Raw genomic sequence first — 11,851 nt, 5'->3', positions numbered from 1 at the left:
TGACAAATCATGTAAACTACAAATATTACTAGGTTTATCAATATCAAACTTTGAATTACTCACTCCAGCTTCATCTTTGGAATTCTTCATTTTACTTTCTTGATGAACTTGGTTCGTCGATTCACTCGTAGCTTCACTTTCTTCATATCGAGAGTAGTTGTTAGAGAAAGTTTGCCCAGTTTCAAATGGCTCACGGTAATGAGAATAGCCATGGTATAGGCAACAGTAAAACAGCCTCCCGGATTCAAACTTGTCTTCGTAACCATGATTATTGTTTTTCTTCCCACAATCACGATGCTTGCAGCTATCTTTTTTTATATTTTAAGCCACTCTTTTGGAAGGTGCTACTCGAAGAAGCCATGAATGAGAAGCAAATGAACCCAACTACGTCTTACGTACTATTTATAAGTTCTGACGAAAAATAACGGCTATATTATTGTAACGGTCATAAAATTCAGATCGATGCGTTTATTATTTCTTCTATGCACTATATTTTGTTGTAAGCCATACCATATGAACGTAACAATAATACTATTGTAACTAAAACAATGCACCTTATGAATCAATCATAAACTAGAACAATACATGATACTTTTTTTTTGATAGTACATAATACAAGTAGATAAAACAAAGTGCAAATAAATAAATATCAGGAAGTAAATCTCAACAAAGTTCAAACAACATAAAAATAAAGTATAAACAACCACTTTTGGTTCACTTCAATCATTGTGGGAAGATGGGTAACCACATGCGCTCTCCTCCAGTTTGTCATCACTGATGAAAAAAGAACACAAGCAAAGCAATAACATAAGCCTTCCATTTGCAATTTTCAACAATGCATACGACTATGATCTTTTGTTGATCATTTTTCTTGTATTTAGTAGTTTTTTTTAGCATAAACCAAAAATCATTAGGATCTCTGAAAAATTGATTCTCCCCACGTATGCAATGTCTCTATGCATCAATTGAATTTCCAAGTGGATTGAATTCAATTTGCAACATACTGTTAGAATTGACAACCTCACTTGAAAGTGCAAAAAAAATTAAACAAATTGGATTATGACAGTGGACTACAAATAAATTGTAACAATTGAAATAAGTACTTTGAGTGGAATGCTTGGATACGAGAACTCCATTTCTAATATACTAGACGTACAATCATTTCATACTATCAGTATCCTTATATGATACTACGAGCGTAGTTATTCCACACTATTACTATATTAACACAATACTATTAAGTATTATATTTTATGTTATGATCTCAGAAACAAAATAAAGATGCATACAAAAGAGAATGGGGGCATACCAGTTTTCAGCTTGGACCCTCTTTCCACGCCTATTTGGTTCATAACTGCGGCTCACCACAATGTCGACCACACTCATGTGCCTTATCAAATGCAATGTAACCATATTCACCACATTTTCGTCACAACTTAGTGTGACAAATATTCTTTCACGAGGAGCCTTGTATTAGAGTACCAATGTGTCATGATGGATATCGTCCCACTTCCTTATGACAGACTCATAGATCTCCCTTAAAGTCGAATCATTCTTAACGGAAATGATGTGCATCTTATCTTGGTACCGACAAATTCCAAGAATACCAATGCAGAGGGGGTTTGATTCACCATTTGCTGTCATTGTGCAAAATTTCAGTTTTGTTTTCGCGGTCGAAGAAGAGGAAGTAGTAATAGAGAATATGAGGAAAGAGAGAGGAGAGAGAAAGAGTTGAGAAAAAAAGGGAAGAATGGGAGAGAGAAGAGAAGATATAGTTGTATAAAGTGAAATTAAGTGGGGCTAGGTTTTGAACTGTATGTTTATGTATGCTGTAAGGACTGACCCGCTTGTAAAACGTGGTTGGGGACTAACTCGCGTTTTATGTTTTCACCTGGGGATTTATCGGTACAAACCCCAAAAACTTTACCGTCGACCTTTCTTTTTTCTTTTTTTTATACTAATAGTTCGTCATGTAAGAGCATCTCCAACCGGTTTCACTATTTTTGCACCAAATCCCATTTTTTGTGGTGAAAAAATGGGTTCATCTCCCACCGACAGCACACCATTTACCCTTCTACCATTTTTAGTGGAAAAATAGTGTTTTTGGTCTCCAATGCATTTCACCAAATTTAGACCAAATATTAAAATAATAATATTTCACCATTTTACACAGGATATGAGATTTGGTTTGGTCCCCCATAGCATTTCACCATAAATGCCCTAAATCTAATGTTTATCGTAATTTTAGTATACTTTATTTCCTAAATATTAATTATAGATGCAATTTTAAGTAATAATTTTTTTAACTATATAATTTAAAAGTTATGCTATCAATTTTAAAACACTATCTAAACATGAACTCAAATTATTCTACATATAATAAATCATATATAAACAATAATCTCATAAATTATTGCATAAATAAAAATATACATCATAAATTAATTTAAAATTATAAAAAAATCTCATTCACCATTATTATCATCATCATCATATAAATGCTAATTTATCACCATGCTAATTAAGTCAGTAATCAGGTGCAATTAGTTAAAATCATCATCTATATGTTAATTAATAAAATGGTGTTAATTACACCAAATCCTATTTTCACCTCTATATTTGGTACGAAATATAGGATTTGGTGGAAAAAAATAGGAAAATGGTGAATAGGTGGGAGATGAAAATTCCTTCACCAAAAAATTTGGTGAAAAAATAGGATTTGAGTATATGGTGATATGTCGGTTGACCATAGTTGGAGACTAAAATCAAATCTCTTGATTTTAAGTGTAAATGTGATATAAGAATTTTGGGTGGGAGACTAAAAACACTTAGATGAAAAAATCGCGATATAGTGATCTATCGGAGATGCTCTAAATATGTATTTACCGTTTTAGATAATATATCAATCGATTCCGGGTACAACTACAACTATGATGTACAAAAAGTCAAAAATCCGTAGGAAAATGTAACCGCACTGAAAAAAAGCCGGAGATATTTTCTGAGATTAAAATTTATATGTGTCTCTCTCTCTCCCTATATATATATATATATATATATATATATATATATATATGGTCATTATAAATAAGCCCATCAATGAGCACTTATTCGTAAAGAGATTCAGATAAAAAACTCATATACCAAATCCACACGTGGTCCAGATTTTTGTAAAAGAATTGAATAGCCCCTCATACTTTAATATGCTCCAATTTCATCATTAACTTAATTTAACCTCAATTTGACCCCAAATTTCACAAATTATTCAATTTTGACCCAAATTTTTTTTTAATTTTTATTTTCAAAATTTTTATTTTTGCCGCTGGATTCCAGCGTTGACTTTTCATTTTTTTTTCTTTCGGATTTTTTCGCCGGTTTCCGTAGTTGACTTTTTCGATTTTTTTTACCTTCTTCTTTATGTAACATTTTTTTTCGTTTAAACAACAATATTGCTGTGATTGAAAGTAATATTAACTATATTACTGTTAAACACAGTAAAATTAACTAAACTACAGTTTAGCACAGTAATATTGCTATATTAATCCTAGCACAGTAATATTAACCAAGGTTCTAAAAGGCGGTTATCGGGTACGTGGCGGTTTGGGACCGCCACACGATAAATCGGCGCGGCGGTAATTTATCGGAGATAAATCGGAAATATATCGGTTTTTAAATTTAGTGTAATATATTTCTAAAAAAATATTTGTAAATACTCAAAATATATATAAAAGAATATTTAAACATAATTCTATCCTCTAATTCATATGTTATTATATAATTCTAATTACTCAATAAATAACAAAAATTTAAAAATAATAAGATGATAATATAATAAAAGATTCTTACGAAATACAAATATTACGCAAGTCTTTTGCATCAATAATTAATATAAACACAACAAAGCATAAATTACGGGGTAGTACTTGGTTTGGTTTTGGAAGTTGAAAGAATTGGAGAAAAATAAAAAGTCAAAACATATTTTCATTTTAATTTAAATTAAAAAAAAAAACCGATTTGTTGACTGATATATCGGTTTGACCCGCAAAAACCGCCGCAAACCGCCTCGCCGTAAAAAACCGATATTCCAAACCGCCTCAACAAAATCGTAAAGGTTTATAACCGATACCGATATGGCGGCCGATATATCGACCGCCACGACCGCTATTTAGAACACTGATATTAACACAATATAACCCATTATTGTTGTGTAATAGAGTAATATTACTATGTTGACCGTTCAACAAATGTGAACGTAATAAAAAGCCAAAATAATTAATATTACTGTGAGTGACAGTAATATTATTATAACAACAGTAATATTACCGTCAACCACAGTAATATTACAATAATAGACAGTAATATTATTACGTTACTCCGTGAATAACTCAAACAAACAAACAAAATCCAAACAAAATAATAATATTGATGTGGTTGACAACAATATTACTATAATAACAGTAATATTACTGCAACCACAGTAATATTATTGTGTTTACAGTAATATTATAATAATAGACAGTAATATTATTACGTTACTCCGTGAATAACTCAAACAAAACAAAAAAATCTGAAAAAATAATAATATTGATGTTGTTGAGAGTAATATTATTTTGTTTACAGTTATTTTAGTGTCAACGACAGTAATATAATTACGTTGACTTGTCAACAGATCAAACCAAATAAAAAAATAACAAAAAATAAAAAATAATAATATTACGTTAATTTGCTGTCAACGGCAGAACAATTACATAAATGTATTGTCAACGACTAGGGCTGTGCATGGATCGGTTTTAACCATCAACCAACCCATTTTCGACCCACAATTTGTGATGGTTAATCAACCATCAACCGACCCATTTAAGTTGGGTCGATAATGTCAACCAACCCATGTATAGTTGGGTCGATAATGGTTTCTAATATGCAAAAAAGTTGGTTAGTCGGTTAATATCGGCCAACCAACTTTATTCTTTAATTTATTATTTGTTAATTTTAATTAAAATATTTAATATTTTTAATTTCAAATTTCTATTTTATATCACATTTATTAAATTGTTTAATATTAACCAAAATCCTAAAAGCAATAAATCTAACTTAATTATCTAATTTGAACTATTTTAATTTTAAGACATACAGTTAAAATATTTGGACGATTATTATTTGTTGAACTAGTTATGTTTAATTGCAATATATATGCACGTAATGTTTTGAATCTTTTATTTGAATATTATTGAACTAGTCGCATTTAATTTATAAAAGATATAGCGTTGTAACAAGTAATAAAATATTAAAAAAATTAAAAAATATTTAGATGGATGACCCATCAACCAAACCACCAACCAACCCATTAAATTGGTTTTCAACCATCACCCAACCCATGTAAGTTGGGTCGATAACGGTTTCCAATATTTACCAAAGTTGGTTGGATGGGTTGGGTTGGTTTTATGCCTGGTTTTTAACCAAACCAACCAACGCACAGCCCAATCAACGACAGTACAATTACGTTAATTAACTATCATTGACAGTATAATTTCGTTAATTTACTGTCAGTGACAGTACAATTACGGTCAACGTTTAGCGGTGGAAGTAAAAAGAAAAAAAAAAAAACACTGAAGAAAAGTCAAAGACGGAGACCTCTGGTCAACGCCGGAAACCGGCGAAAAAATCCATACCAAGAAAAAAAAAATAATCGAAAAGTCAACGCCGGAATTTAGCGGCAAAAAAATATTTTGAAAAAAAAAGATCAAAATTGGATTTTGTGGACAAAATTGATTAAATTAAGGTTACAATTAAGAATTGGATATAAATGGTTGGGGTAATATTGATATATATATATACATGAATATTTTATTTATTTATAATAAATATTAAAGAGATGGCTTATTGGTGTAAGAGATATAGACTTTAAACCTAAAATAAAAAAAATGCTTGGTTGGACTTATGCGCAAAAAAAAAAAAAAAAAAAAAATATATATATATATATATATATATATATATATATATATATATATATATATATATATCCCATACGTGTATTAATTATTCACTACCGAACGAAGTATCTAGAGAGTGGCAGAGAGATAATAAACCCTAGCCGCTTCTTCGAATTTCCCCTTCTCTCTCTAAAACCCCCCTTCTCTCTCTTAACAGGTAACTTCTTCTTCTTCATTTCATACATTTGTTTTCTATTCATATTTTCTTCCATTTTTATTCTTCATTTTTCACTTCCGCCAAACACGACCTTAAGATCGAGTCCCAAGTAAAGCAGCACCTTCAAATTTTTTTATTTTTTTTTTTAATTAAATGATCGTTCTTGTATGATTTGTCGATTTTTTTTCCCTTTGTTGTTTGTATGATTTGTATGTTTATTTTATTTATTTAATTCTCTTCGTCTATTTGTGTTTACTATTTTGATGCTGCTTCCTTTCAATTGATTTTCAGCCACTTTGTTTTTTTTTGGGGGGAAAAATGACCTAATTATTTAGTTCTATGTCATATGTTTGATTTTAATTTGTAATTTTTTTTTGGTTACAGCTTACTGTAAAAATGGCACTATACAACAAATTTGGGAGCATTTTGAAGCAGAGCATTTCTAGCAATGGACTAAATGGGCAGTCTTCGATGTTTAACGCGATCCGTTGCATGTCGTCGAAGCTGTTTGTCGGAGGTTATATTTCTTGAATGCTGTCGAATTCCCCATTTAATAATTTATTGATATTCGAGAATCGAGATAGCAATTTTGTTGATTCGAAAACTAAAATTGTGTAATTTGTTTTTTTTATTTTTATTTTTATTTTATTTTTTATTTTGATAGGGCTATCGTACGGTACCGACGACCATTCTCTGAGAGAGGCGTTTGCTAGCTTTGGTGATGTTGTTGATGGTAAGATTAATAAAACAGTATGTGTATATATTTATATGTGGGGAAAATTGAATATCACCCCCTAAAAATTTCTAAGTTTCGCACTTTACCCCCTCAAAATTTTAAAAAGTTAATGTCCCCCTTCGGAATGTTATTCTTTGTTGCACATCGCCTTGATAGCAAAATTTCGATTGGTTATTCGTCGTCATTTGAGTATTTTTATTGCACATTGCCCCTTTATATGTTATTTTTGTTGCTCGTTGCCCCTTCAGAACAATATTTTTTTGCACGTTGCCCCTTTAATATGTTAATTTTTGTTGCACAATGCCCACCAAAAATTGGCTTATGGGGCAAAGTGCTACCAAAATAATATTTTGAAGGGGTTATCCAGTTTTTGATTTTTTAGGGGGAAAAGTGCAAAATTGGGAAATTTGTAGGGGGTGAAGTGCATTTTGTCCTATATATATATATATATATATATATATATATATATATATATATATATATATATATATATATATATATATATATAATATTAGTGTGTGTGTGTGTGTGCATTTTTTGAACTTGTTTTGCTGATGACATGAAAACTAATTAGAAACTGTATTTTTATGTTTGCTTCGATTATTTAAAATCCCAGTTTGTTATGTTTATATGTGGAATAGGGGTCTTCCGAAGTTTCATATGCATGTGGATTATAGTGTTATAGGTTCCGAGAAACTTATTTACCTTCATTTACTGCTTTGTTATACTCGAATATTGATACAATTGTTTTAATTTTTTGCACAGCGAGAGTTATTACTGACAGAGACTCGGGTAGGTCTAGAGGATTTGGGTTTGTGAATTTCTCGAGCGACGAATCTGCCAGCTCAGCACTGTCAGCCATGGATGGGCAGGTGAGATTCAGAAAACTGAGTATTTTTATTATAACTCTTAAGCCATGTTTGGAAGAGCTTTGAGCTCATTTCCGTTTTGTTATGGGCAAAAAATGTTTTTGGGGAAAGAATATGCGAATGGAAGCAATGTTTGTTTAAATTTGGGGGGAAGAAATTGAAAAATAAAGTGGTTTCTGTTTATTTGTTGGTGAAAACATTTTCTTACTCTAGAAATTAAGTAATTGTGTTTCGAGGAGAGAGAAACTTAATAAACATGAATTCGTTTTGAAAACCTTAATAAACCTGAATTTGTTTTGAAAATATTCATAGACATTGTCTTAAGACACATTGTGAATGAAATGTGATCCTTCTCCAAACATCGTCTTAATTTCTTTTTCGACACCCTTATAAGAGGGTGTTTGGCTAAGTTTATAAGATGTTAAAAGGAGCTTATACGATGTTCTAGAGCTTATAAGCTCTTCCAAAGTGTTTGGTAATTTTTTTTTTTAAAAAAATATTTTATTTTTAAATAAGCTGTTGGAGAGCAAATACTATTTTTTTTAAAAAGTACCTCTATCCCACCTTTTTATTTAAGATCTTAAAATGAGTAAAAATAGGTATTAATATATTAAGAGCTTATCAGCTGTTTAAAATAAGCTTAGCCAAACACCCTCTAAAGCCATATATATATATATATATATATATATATATATATATAAACACTAAATATAACCCTCTTTTGATATAGCAATTGGGAGGGAGGAACATCCGAGTGAGCTTTGCTCAGGAGAGAGCACCACGTAGTAACTTTGGTGGTCCCGGTGGATATAACAATGGCGGAGGAAATGACGGCGGCTACTAAGAGAGAGAAACTATTAAGAGAGAGGTACAGTCCGCTGTGTTATATTGCTGCGTAGGCATATATGGCAAGTTTAGATTTCCGAGTTGCACTTTTCTTTTATCTTTCATTTTGCTGCCCTTTTTTTTTTCCTTTGCTTTTGATTCCGTAATGGAACGTAAGGTATAAAAATGTGGATTCTAGAGGGTATGGTTTGTTTGTTTGATGCATTATTATTATCATCAAAGCCGGGCAAATTGACTTCCTTCTTAGTTATGGAATCTGTTGTTTCTTTTGCTTGTGTTGGTGGTTAAAAATTGGTTCGTTTTTCGTAATCGTGACTACACCACCTCTTACCCACTTTGTTGGTCTCAATCTCAGCTTGGAATGTTTGAGTTGTATCGAACCGTTTCAAGCACAAGTCTTACAATTTCCGTTTTTTTTTTTGGTGTTTGAAAAATTAAATTGTTCCATAGGCGCTGCTGTTTGCGCAAACGCAAATTGATACAAAAACAAATTGATGAACAACTTTTAGGTGAAGATCTTAGGTTGAAAAATAAATTGGCTTAACTTGTGAATGTAATAAATGATGTCTGGCTTAGTAATGGTCAAGTAGAGCAATTTTCCTATTAATCTTCTGTAGCAATTGAAATCTTGGTGCAATTCTGCATTCTTTAGCATTAAGAACCAGTTTTGGATCCATTAGCATATTGTTTTTTGAGAAACAATAATACCATTTGAGTCCCATATGTTGGTCTCTTTAGGGATTTAGTCATATAAGTTGTCTTATTTCAACTTTGCATGCAATAATTATGCAAAATTAGTATTTTTAGTCATGTTTCACTCGAACTTTTTTAATGATGTACCTAACAAACTCACATAAATTTATTTATATGGACACTTAAAAATTATAAATGCTCCTCTAATTTGGTTTATAGATGTGTCGTCTCACATAGTTAAAGTTCTATCGATAGTAAATTAGATGTCGAATTTATCAATTTCCAAGCGTTGATACAAGTAAAGTGTATTTGTCGTGTCATAAAATAAAAAATCATGGAAAATAGGACTAAAAATACTATATTTGCAAAGTTATTGCATGTAAAACTGAAACATGACAAGTTAGAGGACTAAATTCCTAAATAGGCCAATATAGAGGACCAAAACTACAATTTTCCCAAAGTATTTCATCGTACCAAGATCTTTGAGTTTAAAAACTAAAATTATCGTATCACCAACATAAAGAATAAGAGCTAGAAAAAAAAAAAAAAAAAAAAAAAAGTTGTAAATATTGAAGTTATAGGAACAGAAGATTGTTGAAATTAAGTTTTAAATTTTGGGTTGTTCGAACAATTAACTGTCTCAAGATTGTACATATTGAATTTCGATGATTCGGAAGTGCCGTTGGAAATATCAGGATGTTAGCTTCTCGATGGTTACGGATTTCACGGTCAATGATCGGCGGTAGTGGCCGATATCTGACGAAGAAGACAAGTTGTCGTATAGATTTCAGAAATTGTAGCTCTTCAAAGAATTAATTGCATTGACGTCTTAAATGTGGAGTTTCGATTATGTGAAGGTATTGATTGATAGAAACCTTAGGATGTTAGGTTTCCGATGGTGGTGGATTTCGTCGGCGATAATCGGCGGTGGTGGCCGGACTCCAGCCAACATGGCAGACTATACTGTTGTGGTTCAGAGGTATTTTCGAGCACGAATTTGGGTTCATTTTCTTCACAAAATATGTACACGAGGTCGTGAAATACTAGAATATCGATTTTTCATACTTTCAAGTCATTGTTTAGAGCCCAAATTGAATCCGACAGTAATAGCAGCGAATTTCAGCGGAAAAATCTTCTATGACGAGAATGTTGGGTTTTTTAATATGCGAAAATGTGGTGGTAAGAAAAGAACACCAAGAATTGGTGTAGAAATTTTTATTAAGTGAAGAATAATGGAATTGATTATGAACAAGATAGGTTTTTAGTGCTGGAATTTTTTTTTTGTTTTTAGTTGTTAATCTTGAATTTAAAAATCTGATCTGGGTATAATTTATAGGGTCGGATTGGATACAAAGAGACACTCCAATCCAAATCCCAAGTTATTAAGAAATATAAAAGTCTTGACAAACTACAAAAAAAGTTTCTTGACTTCTAGAATACTAATACTGAACCTAATATATTCGACGTGTTAGCATGTGTGTTTTGTGTGTTAGCAAATTTGGTGTAAAAAAGTTTCTTGACTTCTAGAATACTAATACTGAACCTAATACTGAACCTAATATATTTGACGTGTTAGAAAACTGTAAATTTTCGATAATTGAATATATGGTTCCATTTAAACATTTATGCATAAATGTATGTTTTGTGTGTGTTAGCATGTGGTAATTATATTGAAGAAAAATCTAAATTTGCAGGGCTGGATTTTAAGTGACACTTGTGTTAGACACCACTCATTGAAAAGGTGAGTTTGTGAGATATAGAAAGTGTCGGTGATAGGGTTTTTCTTATTTTTTTGCAATAAAGTATTTATATTATTTTGGATTTTCTTTGTCAAATTGTACTAATTGACAACGATGTTTGTTGTGGCAAGCATGATTTAAGTGATTTTTGTGAGACTTTATTTGATTCCTCTATGTGTGTGAGAGGTGTGGATGGTGGGGTTGGTGGTACGACTATTTATTCTATAAACTATGATTCTTGAAAAAATATATAATATATATATATATATATATATATATATATATATATATATATATATATATATATATATATATATATATATATATATATATACACACACATTGCAACCAATAGGTTCTTGTCAAGTAAAAGGCAATTGAAATTCTCAATTTAGAAAATCATCTTGTACTTCCTTTGATATGTGTGTCGTTGTAGATAGATTAATGGTTCAGAATCATCCGATATATTTTAGCGAGTATAGTATCTACAAAACTTTTTAACAGAACATAGATTAGGGTTGTATTTGATATGTTTCTCAAGATTTATTTTATTTAGCACTACTATGAGGGTGTTTGGCTAAGCTTATAAGGTGTTAAAATGAGCTTATAAGATGTTTTAGAGCTTATAAACTCTTCCAAAGTGTTTGGTAAATTTTAAAAAAAAAATCTTAATTTTTTTTAAAATAAGCTGTTGTTGACCAAATAAGATATTTTTAAATAAATACATCTACCCCACCTTTTTATTTAAGATCTTATAATGAGTAAAAATTGGAAATAAACTCATTATCCAAACACTCTAAAAATTAATCATAAAAATAAGATGT

The 11,851-nt window shown here is 30.8% G+C and overlaps 1 protein-coding gene across 2 annotated transcripts; it reads left to right on the top strand.

Annotated features, from left to right (window-relative positions):
- Nucleotides 1–6,011: 6,011 nt before the first annotated feature.
- Nucleotides 6,012–8,866, top strand: GRP4 (glycine-rich RNA-binding protein 4). Of its 2 annotated transcripts, none has more exons than XM_012989183.2 (5): nucleotides 6,012–6,144; nucleotides 6,529–6,661; nucleotides 6,809–6,877; nucleotides 7,646–7,752; nucleotides 8,480–8,866. In XM_012989183.2, exons 2-5 carry the CDS (start codon nucleotides 6,541–6,543, stop codon nucleotides 8,591–8,593), a joined length of 411 nt encoding a protein of 136 aa, XP_012844637.1. In that variant the 5' UTR covers nucleotides 6,012–6,144; nucleotides 6,529–6,540; the 3' UTR covers nucleotides 8,594–8,866. The 2 variants fall into 2 exon arrangements, with proteins under 2 accessions (XP_012844637.1, XP_088676941.1); XM_088820815.1 differs by having other exon boundaries at nucleotides 6,117–6,253.
- The last annotated feature ends 2,985 nt before the right edge of the window (nucleotides 8,867–11,851 follow it).

The sequence above is a fragment of the Erythranthe guttata genome, chromosome 7 (genome assembly GCF_056151865.1).
Source record: "Erythranthe guttata isolate IM_541 chromosome 7, IM_541, whole genome shotgun sequence".
Classification (NCBI taxonomy): Eukaryota; Viridiplantae; Streptophyta; class Magnoliopsida; order Lamiales; family Phrymaceae; genus Erythranthe; species Erythranthe guttata.
The sequence above is the reverse complement of the archived record's forward strand: the minus strand, read 5'-3'. Positions and strand labels throughout refer to the sequence as shown.

What these genes read in the sequence shown, in the direction of transcription:
- GRP4 (XM_012989183.2), top strand. Translation starts at nt 6,541, where the DNA reads ATGGCACTATACAACAAATTTGGGAGCATTTTGAAGCAGAGCATTTCT. An exon ending in CTTTGGTGATGTTGTTGATG is followed by an intron (nt 6,878 to 7,645) that starts GTAAGATTAATA and finishes TTTTTTGCACAG; the next exon opens with CGAGAGTTATTACTGACAGA. An exon ending in TGTCAGCCATGGATGGGCAG is followed by an intron (nt 7,753 to 8,479) that starts GTGAGATTCAGA and finishes CTTTTGATATAG; the next exon opens with CAATTGGGAGGGAGGAACAT.